General features: G+C 37.0%; 2 protein-coding genes across 11 annotated transcripts in view; one reads left to right on the top strand and one right to left on the bottom strand.

Moving 5' to 3' along the window:
- Positions 1-451: 451 nt before the first annotated feature.
- Positions 452-9,829, bottom strand: LOC132641041 (early nodulin-like protein 1). 2 transcript variants are annotated; one of them, XM_060357913.1, is made up of 11 exons: positions 9,492-9,829; positions 4,344-5,168; positions 4,090-4,257; positions 3,575-4,003; positions 2,957-3,487; positions 2,550-2,648; positions 2,350-2,448; positions 2,147-2,245; positions 1,962-2,060; positions 1,844-1,888; positions 452-851 (listed from the first exon to the last, which is right to left on the bottom strand). In XM_060357913.1, the coding sequence occupies exons 5-11, from the start codon at positions 3,071-3,073 to the stop codon at positions 711-713; spliced, it is 699 nt and encodes a 232-aa protein (XP_060213896.1). In that variant the 5' UTR covers positions 3,074-3,487; positions 3,575-4,003; positions 4,090-4,257; positions 4,344-5,168; positions 9,492-9,829; the 3' UTR covers positions 452-710. The 2 variants fall into 2 exon arrangements, with proteins under 2 accessions (XP_060213896.1, XP_060213898.1); XM_060357915.1 differs by having other exon boundaries at positions 454-792.
- Positions 9,830-15,427: 5,598 nt separating this feature from the next.
- Positions 15,428-20,395, top strand: part of LOC132641040 (uncharacterized) — a 54,900-nt gene continuing 49,932 nt past the window's right edge. For 4 of the 9 annotated variants that reach the window (XR_009582638.1, XR_009582639.1, XR_009582637.1 and 1 more), the window contains exons 1-2: positions 15,428-16,533; positions 16,756-16,849. The gene's annotated coding sequence lies outside the window, so the exon portion shown is untranslated. Of the gene's footprint in view, positions 16,534-16,755; positions 16,850-17,709; positions 17,842-18,188; positions 18,237-20,395 lie in introns of all 9 variants that reach the window. The other 5 variants (XM_060357912.1, XM_060357910.1, XR_009582640.1 and 2 more) reach the window with 4 other exon arrangements.

Raw genomic sequence — 20,395 nt, 5'->3', positions numbered from 1 at the left:
GAAATCTGAAGTTCCCTCCTGAAACCTGCTATGGTCAACTCTTTCCCTATAAAGATTAATAAGAACTGAGTTTATTTGATTGTTCATTTGATATGATTCGATAAATGGCTTCGCTGATATGTATTTTTGAAGAAGAGAAAACTGAGTAAAGTCCACTCTTAAGGGTTGAACACTGTCACTTCTTAGAATATGTTTGATCACAACCATCTCTAATTAATTCTTTAAACCCCTTGTGTTCTATTCCAGTTAGTTTGGACAAGCATTTGGAAGAACTTAGTTTTAAAACAATGGAGTTAGATTCCTTAGTAGTGGATGCTTACTTAACGTTGCTTGTATGTTCTTCTGGGAAATTAAATCATGAACTTCTGCATGATAGCTTAGAGATGTTCAGATAAGTTGGCTTTTTAGTTAAAGTGTCATTGTAAATTCCTTGAAACCTTGAGAACGTCAAGCCCATTACGATCGTTTTATATTGGTGTGAGTTCCAATCAGTTGTGAATGTGTATGTATGAGATATACATAAATTATACACAGCATATACACAATCTGTTTTGAATTTGTATTTTTACATGTTTAACCTTATTCATCGATTAGATACTAATCCTTTTCCTTTCATTTTTTTTATGCATGACTATCATATACGAGTCTGAGGGACTAGTTCTTCTTCCACATTCGGTGTTGGGCTAAAAGCCCAACGAAATCTTCTCGAGTCATCCCCCATCAGTCCATCCGCAACAGCATATAAAAATTATTATTGGGCCAAAGCCCATACAGCAGCAGCAGGTCGCGACCCTACAATGAAAATTACTGGGCCGAAGCCCAATAGCATGAATAGTCCGCAGCAGTTGGGCCTGAAAAAATGGGCCAGATCCATTCAATTTTCTTTCCCCTCTACCTTATTTTATTGTTGTGTATTTTAGATTTGTTTTGTATGACTAACCTTAACTTATTTTATTTTCTTAACTTAGATGAATCCTAATGAATTAGTAGGTTTAATTTTAGTAATGGATAGTTAGTTTAAGGAAGACTAAAATTAAATCCAAAAGATGACGCTTGGAACAATTGATTTGCAAAATAGCATGACTATATATTTTAAGTAAAGGGAATCATATTTTATTCTTACTATCATAGACATTTCTAAAGCGTCACTAATACGCAAATATAAACTCAAGCATATTTTATAAACGTTGTTTTCAAGATTCATCCAATTATACATATTTTTAGCCGAGCATAGTTAAATAAAGTTAAAAAGAGAAAGAAAATCCATCATCTTTTTCATTCTATTTATAAAATAAGTCTATGATTTTCTACACCACTATACCCATATGATGTAATTTTATTCTAAGTTTAAATTGACTAGGTCTTCTCTTAAAAGCTTGCAAGTCTCATTTTTAAAATAGCATTTTTTATTTAAAGTCTTAGCATATTTTTTAAATCTTATTTTAAACAGCGTTATCATATTTTTCTTTAAAACCTTAGTAACATTATAAGTCATTTTCTTAAAATTTAAGCATCTTATTTAACTTTAATTAATTAATCTAAGTTTGGCCGGATAACCGTAGTTAACGGATCCTAAAGGATGCCTAACCCCTTTCCTTTAGGATAATATAGAACCCTTACCTAGAATCACACTGATTAAGCAGACTATTAACGGAGGTTTAGTTAGTTTTACCTTGGTTAATAATTAGGTGCCCTAATTCACCTTAAAATCAATTAGGTGACGACTCCTTTCTATAAAACAAATAGGAATCACCAATATGTTGTACTCCTAAATTAACCCGGTTAATATGGGGTAAAACAGCACGCTCAGAACCTCAGGCTGAGCTGGGTTTAGAAAATCGACCTCTTCCTCGTCGGGAGTCGCCACCGCAGGCGCCGAAGGATGAACCTGAAAAATATATAAATATTAGTACTATTTCTTATTTATGTTGAATACATTAACGTTATTTATTTAATCAAACCTGTGTGTAAACGGACGCCTGAGAAGGCTCCTGAGATGGGTCTGTAGCCTCCTGAAATGGGTGTGATGGTGAATATGAAGTAGTCTCTTGGACGAGATGCTGTTCGAAGTCCAAGTAAAGGTTATAAATATTAAATAAACATTTACCTTATATTGAATAAAATTAGTTTTAAGTAAAAAACTTACATGCGCCTCGGTAGTCTCATGAGAAGACACCTCTGCCTCGGCAGGCTGATGAGAATGCTCCGGAATGGGCAGCTCCTGTGGATCCACTGGCGCCGAATCCTAAAATATGAAAAAAATGAAATAATAAGTACTTTAAATGATCAAATATGTATATTAAATATTGACCTTATATTGAATAAAATAAATTTTAATAAAAGGCTTACCTGTGGCTCGGTAGTCATATGAGAAGACACTGCTGGCTCGGCAGACCCATGAGAAAATGCCTGAGTGGGTGGCTCTGATGGACCCGCTGGCGCCGAATCCTAAAATATGAAAAAAATGAAATAATAAGTACTTTAAATGATCAAATATGTATAATATTTGACCTTATATTGAATAAAATAAATTTTAATAAAAGGCTTACCTGTGGCTCGGTAGTCAAATGGGAAGACACTGCTGGCTCGGCAGACCCATGAGAAAATGCCTGAGTGGGTGGCTCTGATGGACCCGCTGGCGCCGAATCCTAAAATATGAAAAAAATGAAATAATAAGTACTTTAAATGATCAAATATGTATATTAAATATTGACCTTATATTGAATAAAATTAATTTTAAGTAAAAAACTTACATGCGCCTCGGTAGTCTCATGAGAAGACACCTCTCTGCCTCGGCAGGCTGAGTGGGTGGCTCTGATGGACCCGCTGGCGCCGAATCCTAAAATATAAAATATTACTAAATAATGAATAACATATATATATATATATATATATATATATATATATATTTAAAATAAATAATTTAAATGAACAAATAAGTATTTTAAATACTAACCGGGATCAAAAACTCATCAAAGTCAAGAATCCGGGCTCCCTCTAAATTCTTCACAGGCCGCTCATCAGCTAATGAAGCGCGTAACGCCGCCCAATCAACGTTATCACACTCCTCCATGTATGCATTATGGCTCGGCTGTGATGAAGACCCGGGTATTTAAGCAAGTAAGAGCGTCGGCGTAAACGTAGGTGAGTCTCCAGGTGAGCTGCCACCGGCCTGGAAGGGCTGCGGATGGATTAGACCGTGAACGCCCTCTGGAATGGATCGGTCTCATCCACCACCAGGTCCTCTAGCAGCAGCGCCGCGTCCTCTACGCGCACGGCGTCCTCTGCCAGCACGGCCTCCTCCTCTGGGAGCCCCCGGTGCTTCCTGATACTCAGCCTCCGGAACAGGCTCCGCCATGCGCCTAATCTCGCCTGCCTGGCGGATACCATCCTTGGAAATCCTAACCATCTCCGCGGCAAGCCCCGCAAGCCCAGGGTAAGGCATATGCTCTAACCCCAAGATGCGTAAACGTTGTACGGTCACCAGCTGTATTTGTGTTTAACAGAAATAAAAAAAAAAAATTAAAACGTAACAATTAATGAAATTAGATAAATCTAAATACGATAAACTTACCAATGCCTTGTACTGCCCCGCGAGTGCTGAATATCCTACATCCCTAGGGGGACGCAAAGCTAGGTTGCCGATCAATCGGCGTGTGATCTGATGATACCAGCGCATGTAATGCTCAATGGGAGTCAAATGGCCGACCACCGCTAAAGTGCCCAACCTGTTCTCCCAACGGTGGAGCTGGACATCCATGAAAGCCAAAAAATTATCATCAATGGCAGCCCGATCGTCCCGCTGGTAGTGTCAGAGCTTATGACGGACATCAGGGGGTATACTCTGTGTCTGCCCAAACTGTCGTAAGACACGCTCGAGCATGTGATCCTCTACGATGTCCAGGTGTATCAATGGAAACCACGACCTCCAAACCCCCTGACCTGCCCTACAGAAGGGGGGCAAACCATCTAATATAGCAGCGTACGACGTCCATATAAATAGCTGCATAACATATAAATACAAATCAGTGATCACCATGTAGAAAAGATATTTAATTAAATTATTAATGTAAATTTAAATAGTTTTACCGCATCATCCGTCATGTGATCAAGCTGGTCCCGGAATGGAAGAATACTGTGGTGCGTATCGACATCCCGGTCAAAACCCACTGTCCACCTCCTCACATAAGGCATGTCAATCTCGAGGTGATACCTAGGTACGGGCTGAAAAGGCAGCATCCTCTCCCACGCCCATAACTGTAAGCGATATTAGAAAATACGATTTTTTAGTCGCCCTTTCAAGAGGTTTGTTGACATTAAAGGAACGCACACTTAAATATTACCTGGAGAAGAGCAAAAAATCCACACACATCTCTGACAGCACCAATAGACGCTCGGCACAGACATCTGTAAAGATACGCCAAAACAGCACCGCCCCAGCTGTAGTCTCCCAAGCGGTCCCAATGCTCCAAAAAAACCAAGTAACGTAAACTGACAAAGGCACCCGATGAATTCGGGAACAAGATGCCCCCGAATATAATAAGCAAGTACAAATGGGCATGACGATCAACATCGTCCTGCGGGGTGCCGTCGTCAACCGGATCCAGACCCTCCAAATAAGTGCAGAGTGCACTAAGCTGAACCCGACTCTGTCCGGATATCTGGGCCGCGGCATCAGGCACGAAGTGGGTGAGCCTAGTCAACTCTGTCACCCACGTCCGACCAGGAGGAGGCTCGTACCGAGTGTACAGTGGCTCTCCATCAACCCACAATCCAAAGAGGACCTCTACATCCTCAAGTGTAATCGTGGCCTCACCAGTGCGAAGATGGAAGGTATGTGTCTCTGGCCTCCACCGCTCAACCATGGCCGTGATGAGCGCCCAATCATGCTGTACCCGACCAACGGACACGCAACGGTAGATGCCGCCCCGAAAAAATATCTCCAACACGCGGGGTGTGGGGGGTGCTCGCGTAAAAGAGTCCACGCTCTCTGCAGCTTACGGGGACGGAGCCTAGTAGATATCCCTATAGTACCGGCCCATAATAACTCTGACCTATGATTGTCTTGCAAAGACAATACTGATCTATCAGCGAGCCCCAAGTGAACAGCGAGCCCCGGGTGATCATCGACCCCAGGGGGAACATTCGGATCCATGAAAGAGTCCGGTCTGTACAAACTAAATTAGTCATTATTCTTAAAATGAAAGATAAATTATATTAACTAATCGAAATTTAGCAGTAATATTTGTTTGGAACTCTATTTTGAATATGTGATATATTTTTAGTTGACCAAATAGCCAACACAACTACGATAAAATTAAACTAAGAGTTCATATTCGTCGACCACATATTTTCCTATAAACTTTACATTTTTATCGTTAGCTTATGTATTTATGAAAAGAAGAACTTTAACTATTCTTTTTAAGATAATTTTTTTTATTTAACATATATATTCATGCTTTTAAAATTGTATAGATTAATATTTCATAATCGTTTACAACTTGTTTGGATGGTTGTTACCTATTGTATTATATTATGTTGTTAGTATAAATAAAATGTTTGCTTTGATTGCTACTTTAATTTTATTGTTATGTAACGACGAAAGGTTCTATTTTATGTAACCACTGATTTGGTCCTATATAATACAACACAATACTATAACTGTCAAAACAATACATAACAATCATCCAAACAAAATGTTAACAATATAATAATTCATTACCAATCAACTTCTTTCAATTCATAAAGAATATTTAACAAATACTCAATTAACAAAATAATAATTCATTAACAATTCATAAATAATTAACCAAATTCAACTCATAAACATATAACAAATTAACAATGTTAACAATTCATAAATAATTAACCAAATTAACAACTCATAAACATATAACAAATTAACAATGCATAAACATTTAACAAATTAACAATTCATAAACATTTAACAAATAATGAATTAAACCAAAAAAAAAAAAAAAAACGGAACAGTGGCCTAAGCCACTGCCCAGCCGATCAAACCCAAAAAAAAATGAAATTTGATTTTTTTTAAAAAAATTAATGACGATTAAATGTTAAACATGCATGCAATATAATGTATATAACAAAATAATAACAAAAGTTCATAGTAGAAAACCTTAATTGAAGATTTTTTGTAGAGTTATTTTAATCGAGTTGTACACCGCTTTTTCTCAAAATTCGAACTTAGAATCTTGCTCCTTGACTTGAATATACCGAGAATCTAAACTTTCCGGATGAAATTTAATAGAAAATGACTTTTTTAATGCGTGGGGACCACCTTGGCTCACCTCCAATGGCGTTTTTAATTTTTTTTTGCCACTGGAGGGGCCAGTGGTGGAACCCGATCAGGTTATAGTGGAGGTCTATAACCCATGATTTTACTGCGTTATAGGAGAGAGGCAAACTCCTATAACGCAGTAAAATAATGCGTTATAGGTCAGACCGTATTTCGTATAGCGCAGTATTTTTCTGCGTTATACGACTTGACGGGTCCGTCTCCGTTAGTGCTATAGCGCAGTAAAATACTGCGCTATAGGTACTTTAGTAACTTTTTTTTTGTTGGGTATTTTGGTTCAAAATGTTTTTTTTGGAGGCATTTTGGTTCCGGACTCTGATCAAAAGAGCCTGTTTAACTCATGATGTGTTACAAAGAAAAGGAACACAGATCTGCTCAAGGTGTTTTATGTGTGATAAAGACGTAGAGGTCAATGGTCACTTATTCTTACATTGTAAAGCAGTTGTAAATCTGTGGAACATGTTCTTGTGTATATTTGGGGTGAGTTGGGTAATACCGAAGACTACTTTTGAAATGCTTAGCAGCTAGAAAGGAATTGGCAGAAGAGGGGTTGAGGATGATCGGCGGAAGACTGTCCCAGCATGCATTTGATGGACATTATGGAAAGAAAGAAATGCAAGATGTTTTGATGGGAAGAACAATAGCGTGCAGAAGATCAAGATGAAATGTCTTAGCCTACTTTATTTTTGGTGTAACCAAGATATGGTGGGGGAAGTAGAAGCTTTAGTTTATTTCATAGGGCAACTGTAAAGGTTTTTAGTTTTTTTTTTTTTTTTTAAAGATATCATCTGCCCATTGTGGGTTGTAAATTCCCACCTCATCACTTCTAAATGATAGAGTTTTTTTGTGTGAATATAAAGAAAAATTTACCTCAAAAAAAAACTAAGGGAAGCAAGTGAAGGCATGTTGTAGAGACAATGCCCAGCGGAAAACTTGAAAGCCAAAGCTTTATCATCGATCATCTATTGTGCATTATCCACCATAAAATATAGCAAAAAAGGAAAGCAAGTTGGATCTTGAGCGTCAATTCTAAAATAAATTGTCTTTTGAAAGTCATCATACAATAGTATTTTCTAATTCTAGAAGCTCCCATATAATGCTTATATGCTCTCTATTTTTTAGCTTTCGACCTACCAAACCAGATGCTAGTGCAATCAAAGAACTGCATTGCTATTCTCCAACTAAACAACGCTACAAAGAAAATAGTAAATTCTAGTTATATAGATGGATCTATAACTACAATCAACATTTACCTGACGTTAACTACTTTTTTTTAATGATCGAGAAATCGGTCTGTTTCTACTTAAGATCCTGCAACAGTTCTATTGCCTGAATCTTAAGCATAAACAGAAGGATTTCAGCTAGTGTCCAGGAGATTGTTCAAGTGATGAGATAAATCTCCTTGGTCTGAATCAATCCATTAAAAGCTGTTTTTTTTTTTTACAATCACTTATTTGATCTGATTAGTCTGGGCTGTTTATTCATATTGTGTACCAGCTCTTAAAATCAATAAAACGTTCACTCGACATTATGTGCATTATCAACGCTCAACTACCACCACAGCACCAGCAGGCACCAGCAGGCACCAGTCTCCATCGCACAACCACCAACTCCAGCCTCTACTGCACAACCACCTATAATGCTATTCATCAGCACCAGCAAACACCACATAACCATCAGCATCAACCACCATCGTACAATCACAACTAGTCACACTGCAACCGTGGCCAGCAATTACAACCACACAACCATCACTTCCTTTTTTTATGACAAGGGAACCTGTAGTCGCTACCCTTCGGGCACGCACAAAGTAAAGCTCGCTCCAGTGTAATAGCCCGCAAACCACACAGGAGAGGTAAATTGCACTAGATAAGGCCTTGTGCGACAAGCTCAATCGAGAAAACATGCAGTAGGTTTTGAACCTGAGACCCCATTTGGATACCCTGCTCAACCAACTCAGCGACGTTAGCGGGTACCATCACTACAACCACTACTGCTATTATTTCACCAACAACCATGACCACCAGTTACAACCGCACAACCATCCCTATTACCACTGCTGCTATTACTTCTTAGTTTTAAGAATGTGCTTCATCAAATTAAGAATGTTTCCAATATTTTATGGATATAATTATTTAATCTTTATATTTATTACTATTAAATAAAGTAACTTATACATATTCTGATATTAAGAAAATAGTCTTAACTATCTAATTTTCAAATATAGGTACAATATCCTAATAATTAAATAATTATTAAGATTCAGATATTTTAATTTAAAAAACGGAGCATATTTACTACCCCATCTAAATTTAAAAGAAAAAGAAATAAGAATAAAATTGTCAAGATAAAATTTTCTGAGGACCAACTAGAAGAAAAAAAAAACTAGTATAGTTTTCATGTTTGCCACACTAGCAATGGATCCCAAGAAATGCATCAACAGGGATGTATCAATTCCTCCAATGAATTAACTAAATTATGGAAACAGCGCTATTGTCAAGGACACATGTACACTACATTACAAATCGACACGCTTTCTTCAATTTCTTTTCATGTGGACCATACTTTGCTCATACGTGTCCTCTCTCTACTAATACAACTCAAGAGACACAGCAGCCTACTTGCCGATATTGTTCAAAACATGACACATTCTTCTTTAATTATTTTTTTTAGGACAGCGGGTTCACTAAGGTCTATAGCGTGGTGTCCGAAAAAACCCGGATCACAAATGATATATTGTATGCAGCTTTATCATACATTTTTTCTTCAATTTTTAGGAATTCAAATATGATGATCTATTTAAAACTATAAAAACTTTTACTCCTACTAGTATTTATTTGGGGTAAATTAGTTTTGTAAATTTTTATAAATTTTACAAGGTATATTATTTATTTGTAAGAAAATGAAAATACTGTAACAGATAAGAGAGGGTCATTGTATTTACCTATATTCTATAGCACTGAAACAACGTATATTGCTATAGCACGACACTATTACTCTTATCTAACCTTCTTTTTTATTAAGATTATAAGTATTTACAGTGTTTCTGTATTTTTTTCAAAATATATAAGTTTTACATAAAATTGCACATATCCGAATTTACCCGGAAAATTAAGTAAGTTAAACTTGTAAGTAAATGAAGAATAACAAAATAGTACTAAATGTGGTACAATACCTGAGATCCACCATGACCATAATAAACACCGAAGAAATGAACCGGAGAAACCTCACCGGAGGTTCTAGAACCAGGAGCCGTACAACCTCCAACATGATCACACGTGGATGACAGCAATCCAGGTACAACCTTAACAGCATCCTCCATCTCTTTCCTTCTCCCTATTACCGACGTAAATCCCCCCCCCTCCCCCCGTAACTCCCTTATTATTCCTACCAACACACTTTAACCTAGGCAGTACTGTTGCAGGTAAGATCTCTCCTGAACCAGTGGTGCTACTACTGGATGAGCTTGGAAGATCTTCGGTGCTGAAAATGGAGGAGAGTGTTGAGCTTGCAGAAGTTAAGTCTAGGTAGGAAATTGAGTCGACGATGTTCACGCCTTCGTCGATTTGCTCCATTGCTATTATTTTCTCCATAAGGTATGTTAGTGTTGTGCAATTTGGTGAATAGAGAGAAAGAAACAGATGTAGAGATTGAAGAGGAGCGAGCAGAAGAAATACTCTCCGTGTCCTATTTTATGTGTCACAGTTAAAAAAATTTAAGATTTAATTTTTTAAACTATAAAATACCTTCTCATCTCAAATTATTAATTAATTAATTATTTTTAAAATATTAAATAACTTAAGACAATTATTTTTTAGCTATGACAGATAAAATGAGATGGAGAATTTTTTTTTTAAAATATATTTAGAAATTACGTAAAAACTATTCTTCTATCCTAATTTTATGTGAGTATTTATAATTACATAAATATCTAAATTTTATTTTGAATCATAAATTTTAATTTTTTTAAATTTTTTTTATACATTATTAAATGATATCATATAAATTGAGGTAAAAGACTATTACAAATCACAATAAAAGGCATATATAAAAATTTAGATCAAATAAAAATTTTATTGACTCTCAAAATTTTAATTATGTTGCATAAATTGACACGGCAGATATTGAGAATAGAGGAGAGACAAGCAAACAAGGGACAGGTGGTGAGGGAGTAAAGTGGGGAAATTGATTGTTAGCTGTACTGATATTGAGTTTTGCTTAAGGATGCAATGACAAGTGTCTTTGCGTGATCCGGTTGATGTTGTCCCAAGATTCTTCCTACTCCCTTTTGACTTACGTTTATAAAAATGAATGAAAAATAAGGCTGATAGTTGAAAATTTTATTTTACGGAAAAGGGCCAAATATATCCCTGAACGGATTAAATATACCCTTCATTATACTTTGAGTTTAAATATATTCCTATTGTTATATTTTAAATTTAAATATATCCCTTCACAATTAAAGTTGATCAAATGAAGTCAAATTCTACATGACACTAATATTTTAATAAAATAAATGTCATGTGGCATGCTACCTCACTAACCAACCCAATTTTACCCCTCCTTTCCCTATCTTCTTCCACCACCACCTCCTCCTCTATTACCACCCTCCTTATGCCCACCACCATTTTGATAAACTCAAACTTAAAGCAGGTGCATTAATTATGGCGGGAATTTCGATTGTTGTGTAACAATCATATCCATTTTGGGAAAATAAGGGCAACCAGTGTTCAACCCAACACCAAAATGGAAGCTTGCATGCAACTTGGATTTGTTAACACTCTTATCTCAATGGCACTTTCAACCAGTGTACTGTGTGTTTCTGTGTAAACACTCATCTCAATGGCACTTCTTCTCCGTCCATCTCCATCATCACTTCTTTAACCCCATAACCACTTTCTTTAACTCATAGCCACCTAATTGTTCCTTTTCCGTTTATTTCCCCATGGAGACACAGTCCAAGAAGCCGGTTACGCTCGTCATCACTTAGCTTCTGCTTATCCTGATTACTGTCGTTCACTCCGTATCACTGGCTCAGCTCTCTCCACCTTCGCCGCTAGTGAACCACTCTCCGTTCTGATCATACCCCCGCTGTCCTCCTCACCACCACACCACCACTGCTGTTTACTCCGATGACGTTATCACCGACGATAGCTTCTTCAAAGCTACCTCATATACTCTTTGCCTCATATCATCAACACCGTCAATAGAGGTGTCAAAATGGGCTGGCCTAGCCCAACCCAACCCAGCCTGAGCGAGCCGCGGGCTAGGACGGGCCAACCCTTTAAGTTTTTTCGTCTTCCGGAATAAAATTTTCTAAGTGATTTTTGGTACAATTTGAACATGAAACTTTTGCAATATGAAATAGAATCTTCTACTACCCATTCTTGTGCAAATCCATATCATAGAAGAAACAATTCAAGAGAACAAATATAAATTATTATTTTTAATCACTAATTCAGATCACGTTCAAAAGAAATTAAACATAATATAAATTCTAAGAATAAAAAGTATTACTCCAATTTCTAAGTACTACTTAGTAATAAGTACATTCTTTTTTCTCATTACTTTTTATCTTTTTGTTTAATTTACTTATATTTTTTTAAAAAATTAATTAATTTATTATTCTTTTCTGGCCTCAAGGGCTGGCCTGAGCCCAACCCTTGAGGCCGGCGGGCCAAAAGAGGCTGGGCTTTTAAGCCTCACTTCTATATGGGCCAAAGAAATCTTAGCCCAACCTTACTTAAGTGAAGGGTTAGGTTGGGCCGGCCTCATGGGCCAAGTCCATATTGATAGCTCAAACCGTCAACCTCCGTTACAACAGAAGAAGCCTGTTAAGCTTCCTCATATTTTATCTGGGCCAAGTATTTGTACATGGAAGCTTTCATGCAGCTTGGTGTTGGGCTGAACACTAGTTGCCCTTCTCCCAAAATGGATATGATTGTACACAATAATTGGAATTCCCTCCATAATTAATGCACCTGCTTTAAGTTTGAGTTTGTAAAAATGGGGGTGGGCATAAGGAGGGTGGTAATAAATGAGGAGGTGGTGGTGGAATAAGATAGGGAGAGGAGGGATAAAATTGGGTTTATTAGTGAGGTGACATGTCATATGACATTTATTTTATTAAAATATTAATGCATTGACTCCATTTTGGTCAACTTTAACTGTGGAGGGGTATATTTAAACTCAAAGCATAACAATAGGGGTATATTTGAACCCAAAGTATAACAAAGAATATATTTGACCCTTTTTCGATAGTTCAGGGGTATATTTGGCCCTTTTCCGTTTATTTTAACTATATATAAGCGCGAACCATAAGGATTTGTCGTCCTCACAGCATTGTTTGATCCTATCAGGCTAATACACGTGGTGTTGCTTTTTCCCTGTATATTGCCCCATTTCATTTTCTTATGATCGTTCTCATTTGGGCCTTCGTTGGACTTATATTGAACTATATATATACTCTTTTCATTTTGGCTTATGTGATACGTTTCAGATTTTCAGATTCAAACAAGTCTTTTTTAATTGTATTTTTTTTAATTTCTTTTAAAAATTTTACTTTTTACGTAGCTTTCAAATGTATAAATTTTATTAAAAAAAAATTAAAGATGATATGCATGTATTCATGGTCAAAATTAAACTGCTTGAAAGATTATATGCATGTATGGTCAATATTAAACTGTTTGACTCTCGAAATTTTTGTGCCACATAATGGGGTGGTGAATGGTAGGGATGGGGACTAAGGGAGTCGGGATGAAGATAAGTTGTATTGGATGGCAGGGGGAACATAATGAATGTGAAAATGCCATGGGTCATTTGCACGTTTGTCCCTATTTTGTACTGGTCTTTAATTTTTGCCCCTCAAATGGAACGTATGCCTTCTGAGGCATAAGTTCTTTAAGGATCCAGCACGAGTTGTACCAGATTCATTAAACAACTTATGCCCTAGAAGACATAAGTTCCATTTGAAGGGGAAAAATTAAAGACCAACCCATTTGAAGGGCAAACCGTGCAATTTTTTGAAATGCCATTCCAAGTGTGGAACTTAATTTTCTTACTACCACTAGAGAAGTGATTTTTTTCATTTTTAAGGAACTTATTTTTCTTATAGAAAATATTTTCCAAAAAATTTAACCAACCAAATATGAGAAAATTGAAAACTTCATACCGAACACGACCTTTATTTGTTTTAAACCTTCAAAGTTTTGCTTCTTTAGTGAATGTCAAATCTTGTGTCCTTAATATTTTCTGATTCTCCTTCCAAACTTCCTTTATCATAAATAATTTATTTTTTAAAAGTTATTCAATTATGTGACTAAGAAACTTTAATAATTATGAAGATTTACCAACGAGACATGATTAATGTGACATTAGATTAAAATAATTGTGCAATAAAAAAAACGTGACATAAGTTATATTTTTTTTATTAAATTTACATATTTTTATATCATGGGTTCGGGCCTGGGCTTGGCACGGGCCTCATGCAACTAGTAAAAATATAAGACCGAAATCAAACTGTGACGTCTAATTTGGCTTCGTTGCCTATGTCATCATTAAGAATTTGGTTTCATACATCAAAAATCAAGACTCTCCTCTTTGTTAAGGATTGGTGTCTAGCTTTTATTTCATTTTGAAAAAGGCAAAAGACATAGATTGACCCTTAAACTATACCTCAAATGTTGATATTAAACTTAAACTTTACTAGTGACATATTACACACCTAATATATAAAAAAGTGATATTATTTACCCCAGAAAACTGATGACCAGTTGCACAATGGGAAGTGTAACACACACTCTCACCACATCAGCGCTACCTTGGAAATTTTCGAAATTTTGATTTTATATTCATTTCATTTTCTTTATTCATTTGATTTTAATTTTATTAATTATATTTACACTAATTAATCCCTAATTAACCATTTAAATCCTCCAATAATTATATTTTCTTCATCACCGCCACCCCATCTCATCGGAACCACCAATCCGCCACCAATTTCACTTCAAATAGTTGCCAGAATATGATATTGAGCAAAAAAGATGGAATCTTTTTGCATTAATGGACAAATGAATTTGAACGGAGGGAGTATTAATTTTACTACTACTGCTACTGCTACTCCCTCACTGCCACCTCAATTACTACTACTACTGCTATGCCTTATTAATTTTATGTGGGAAATTTCACAAGTATACCAATGGAGGGTTGTTGCTTTGGTTGGTTGGAGAAATCATCGGGTGGTTTTTGGAGAAGAAGAAGTGGGTTATATTTCAATTTATTTGTTTGTGAATTTGAAATGAAGAAGACGAAGGGTGTGAGACGTCGGGGGGGGGGGGGGGGTGGCGTAAAGGTGGAGGAGAAGAGGGAGTGGGGTGACGTGGAGCTGGAGGGCAGCAGTGAGGGGGCCGTGAAAGAGAAGAGGAAGATAAAGAAAGATGAAGAAGGGGGGGGGGGGGGGGGGGAGGTGTGGTTAGAGGGCATCTAAATATGTATATTTAGCAATAAAATAAAATAATATATATATATATATATATATATATATATATATATATATATATATATATATATATATATATATATATATAAAGATAAATAAATTCAACAAAACGCGCCTTTTTTAATTCATTTTTTATATTTTATGCCACATCAATTTTCAGGGGTAAATAATATCACTTTTTCATATACTAGGTGTGTAATAGGTCACTAGTAAAGTTTAAATGTGATATCGACATTTGAAATATAGTTTAGGGGTCAATTAATGTCTTTTGCCTTTTAAAAAGTTCTGCAAATATTGATCATGTATCAAAACCTCGTCTTCTCCTCCATATTTCTCATTTTGTTTCTCTCTATTTTCTTCATATGTGCGTTAAAAATTAAAGATTTATTGTTTAATAGTGGATTTGTTTGGATTGATTTGATCGAAAAAATTGAAGAATATTATTATTGGCTTTTGTTGAGTTTAATTATTGGAAATACAAAGTGGGTCTATTAATTGTTGAATATTTTGGTTGAATCTAACTATTAAAAATTATTTAGATTGTTATTAGAAGGTTGATTATCAAATTTGGAGTTGATTTGGATCAATTTGGATAGAGTATGAAAAAAATATGTATTAATAATCAAATTTCTCGGCAAATCTTAACTATGCGAGCAGTTTGTAGAAATTAAAGATGTAACACAATATGTGCTAAAATCTGAACTATCAGCCAAAACTCGTATAAAGACCATTCTTGCCCATCTGTCAAACCTGCTGGCAATTCGCTGAAACTTGTGAACAATGTTTTTTAAAGTTTCTATAGAATTTGTACAAAAGCTATGATAATCTGTCAAGATTTCGGTAGGGCTTATGGCAAGGCAGGTCTTCATTCGTCCATTAATTTTTTTTTGATCCGTTATGACTTGCGGCCAAGTTCTAACCTGCGAGCACCAAGTGTTGACCCGCAAGCTATTTTTACATTACTTATTTAAATGATATTTAAAATAGTGGTACTTTAACTATATTACAAGAGCCAGTTAGCTTTCGACATGTGCGTTTCTTGGTATTTGAATCAAATTTAAGGGTATTTAAGAGTTTTAGCTATTAGTAACTTATGACACTTCACCAACATGTCTTTAATTGTGTGTATTATAACTAAACACTCACCAGGTGTCTTTTATTAGTGTTTTATCACTAAACATTCACCACATATCTTTCCCTTTCTATGTGCTGCTAAAACTTTTTCATTTGTTGGCTTAATTCCAGTGGTCTTCTCTGGTGAGTGATGAAGATAAGTGAATGGTAAGTCTGCTCGTGGGAGAATGTGGGCCAACGATAGAAGACGTCTCTTTTCCTTCTCTGTTCTCTCGGTCTTCCAACTCTATTTTCTAAATTGTTCTTATTTCGAATTCAGGGCAATCCGTTTATTTGATTCTGATGATACAAGTTCTTCTATATTTTGATATCTGCATAATCTTTAGTTCACCCATGATTAAAAAGTGAGGTTGCAAATAATATACAATTCTTAAGTATATGCATCCAATAAATTCCATTAGGGAAGAGAATGAAATTATTTCAGAAGCCAACTTGCTTTTTCAGTCTTTCTTTGGTTAAAATCCTAATTAATTTTGTCCTTGGTTATTTTTTATGCTGAATTAAAACTTGTGAAATCATTTCATAGTTTGTGTGTAGTATCAATAATTAGCAGCGGATCGTCGTTGCTCCACAGCAGAGACAATAGGTACGATGTGAATCTCACATCTGGTCAGTGCTTCTTGCAATTTCTTTTGTGAACTTTTATGTTTATGCAAAGAGGCTAATAGGTCATTTCCTCGAACAATCGTTACTGAACTGCATATGATTTCTTAATTCACATAGAAAGTAATAATTCTTCTGTTGAAATGTGGATAAATATACGAAGTTATAGCTAACTAATTGTAGTTTCTATGATAATATTATGCAGGGATTGCCGAAAACAAGTATAATTACTTGGGTAAGCAAATGTGTTTGTTAGTAATATTATGCAAGGATTGCCGAAAACAAGTTTAATTACTTGGGTAAGCAAATGTGTTTGTTATGTATAACTACTCTATTAACTTAAAAGTTCTCTCATACTTTGTTCATGAATTTTTTCTAAGTAACTGCAAGCTTCAATTTGACATTTTTTAATGAGATTTTAATCTTACAAGGGGATTTGACACTTCACACGCTGCTGCTACGTACGACATAGTAGTTAGATTTTGAGCTTTATTAGCAAAGTTATAATGGTACTATTTAAAGTAACAGAAATCAGATTGTTATGGTGTTAAATTTTCTTATTAGTTTCAAGCATATGTTCGTGGTGCGATTAAATTTAGAGGATTTGATGCATATATCAGTTCCAATGTCAGTGATTATCTGTCACGTCCCAAATCGGGAAACGTGCGGGCACCTACTGTTACACCCCTCGTTCTCGTAGTGGTAGAACCTATGGGTTCCTAGTTGGGTATGCCCTTGGAATAGAGACCCGAGCCCGAGTTTGGAGTAGAAAGTGACTTACCCCGTGTACGAGGGTACCAGCAGATATTCCTGACAAATTATAGAGTTAGAAGTTGAACGAATCGAATCGACGCGATCTGAACTAAATCTGCTAAACACCAGTCATCGTCGACGGGTCGTCGACATGGTCGACGGACCGTTGATGTGCGGCGTCGACAGGATCCCGCAGCCTTGCATCTGCAGGCGCATGTCGACGGAGCAAGTTGACGGACCGTCGACATGTCTACAGGCCGTCGACCCGTTCGTCGAACCGGACCGCTGTAGCCTTTTTGGCTTCCAAGTATAAATAGGTGGTTCACAACCTTATTTCATATTTTCCTCCATTCCAAATCAGAAAAACCCTAATATATTCTCCCCTAATATTTTTTCTTCATATTAGTGAAAATTTGACAAAACCCGGACCCCGTAAACCCAAGCTTGTGAAGAAGAAGGTTGCTTCTAGGGTTTCATCAAGGTTGTGAAGCTTAGGGAGTTGAAGTTGAAGCGATTCTTGGAATTTTGACCCCTCAAGGTATGTAAATGATTTCTACCCTTGTATTTGAGTTTATTACCAAGAGTTTTAGTGAACTAAGTAAAGAGAAGGTATTTGTGGGAATGGTAAGTTAATGAAGGATAAGATGGTGACTTGGGGTTATTTTAAGAGATGATTGAGAATGGATTTAAGTATATTTTGATATGTATATGCGTTGTCATTGTGTTGTGGGTATTGTTGTTGATGTTGAACCGAATGAGAAGTTGAAGAGTTGTTAAGCTTATAAGGAAAATGTTGCTCATAAATTGTCAAGCTCTATTCGTGTTTAAAATGATTAGTAAGCGAGGTAAATAGCCTAATTAAGCCCTATGTTATCTTGATTGTAGACTTGCAAGTTCGAGAGGTAGAAGTTGGACGATTGAGTATACTTCAAGGTATGTTAAGGCCATTCGTTCCTTATTTTGGCATGATCCTATGATATGATCCAACAAGCGAGTAAGCGAGCTTCCATATTACTCTACTCTTAGAAGCATTAGAAGTACTTCAGTCTTGATGTTCATGTACCCTATTTATGAGTGATCCTTCTGTTCATGGGTCCAGTCTTATGTAGCTAGTTCCATGCATACAGTTTATTCATGCATTACATTCATGATATATTTATGTACATTGATGCGTGACCAGAAGGCGTTATATACACGAATATTAGATATATGTAAACATGAGAAAAAATATAGGCGTTATATACGCATTAACACTATGATGATGATATTGATTATGGCCGTAGAGGAGCCAATATGATATGACGAGATGCCATAGAGGCTTACAGGTGTTATATACGCACATACATCAAGCGTTATATACGCACATATATCAGGAGTTATATACGCACGCATATATAGATGTATGACCATCATTGGTAAGCTTGAGCATGCATATTATGTGCCCACAGAGGCATTGTCAGTATACAGATTTTTGCAGACTTAGGCAGATACTAGTTCATACAAGTATATGCAGTCAGTCATTTCAGTTTATGAGTTCAGACCTTATCCACGACTCTTATGTATATATGTTATTCTTATGCCTTACATACTCGGTACATTATCCGTACTGACTCCCCGTTGCTCGGGGGGCTGCATTCATGCCCACAGGTATAGGGACACAGACAGGTGGTCCAGCTCAGTAGGACCTCTAGATCTAGCAGTGGTCAGTACGCTCCATTTGATCCGGAGCTACAATCAGTTTTGGTATGCCCCTTTTTAGATGTGTATACATATGAGTGTCCCGTCCTTTCCACAGCTTTTATTCCAGAAGAGGTCTGAACACAGTTGTATGTAGTTGTCAGATGATGGAGCCTTGTCAGCTTCTATTCTTTTGTGTACAGTATATGTAGCAGCCTAGCTAGCTTGCACTGTTCTTCCGCATGTTTTGTATATATATGCAGATTGTACAGAGTGCTAATGCTTTCCTTTTTTTTTTTAGATCAGTTTATGCCAGTTATAGACCTTTGATGTTCAGTATGGTCCAAATACGTGTATAGGGGCGTTTGGTCGCTAGAGGTCAGACGCTCGTCACGACTCATCGGTTTGGGTCGTGACAGAAGTGGTATTAGAGCAGTTTCGTCCTAGGGTTGTCTATAGACCGTGTCTAGTAGAGTCTTGTTTATGGGCGTGTTGTGCACCACACTTATAAACAGGAGGCTAAAGGACATTTAGGATGATGTCATTCTTTCTCTCTTAGATTGTGCGATAGCCATGTGTTAAGCGTTCGCTTCTGATGAATTGTTTGATTTTAGCGATGCCATGCAAGAAAGCTACAGCTGCCAAGAAGGGCAAGAGAGCGATAGGTGAGGCCACTAGCTGTACTCGACAAGCCACGAGGGCCCAGGATGAGATTCAGAGTGAGGGGCCGTCTGAGACGTTGCATACCCCGCCTTCAGCACCTTCCCCAGTTCCTCAGCCGGATGCAGAGGGCCAGGATTTATAGGATTCTGTGTGTTTGTTGACCAGATTAGTAGCCACCCAGGCACAGCGGCAGGGATTTGGTGTTGACCCAACAGACAGGGCCAGTAGTTTGAGGGTTAAGACCTTCCTTGGGTTAGTTCCTCCCGAGTTTTCTGTGGTAAAGCAAAATATGGACCCCCAGGATTTCATTGATGGTATGCAGAGGACCTTGAGGGTTATGCACGCGGATGAGGTTAAGTCGGTGGAGTTGGCTTCATATAGACTTTGAGATATTTCGATACAGTGGTATCAGGCATGGGAGTTCTCTAGGGGAGAGAATGCCCCTCCAACCATGTGGCGAGAGTTCTCAGATGCTTTTCTCTGCCATTATTTACCTCCAGAGGTCCGACGGGTCCGAGCAAATAGGTTCCTACGTATTGAGCAGGGCAATATGAATGTGCAAGAGTATTGTGTACCTTTCGATTCCTTGGTTAGATATGCCCCAGCCATGGCGGCTGAGATGGAGGATAGATTTCATCGCTTTGTGGCCGGTCTGGGGCCACAGTTGATAGATGAGTGCACGACTGTTGCATTACAGCTAGGCATGGACATCTCCCGTATACAGGCGCATGCACAGAATTTGGAGGATCGTA

The sequence above is a fragment of the Lycium barbarum genome, chromosome 5 (assembly GCF_019175385.1).
Source record: "Lycium barbarum isolate Lr01 chromosome 5, ASM1917538v2, whole genome shotgun sequence".
Classification (NCBI taxonomy): domain Eukaryota; kingdom Viridiplantae; phylum Streptophyta; class Magnoliopsida; order Solanales; family Solanaceae; genus Lycium; species Lycium barbarum.
Note: the sequence above shows the minus strand (reverse complement) of the source record. Positions and strands in the feature narration are given on the sequence as shown.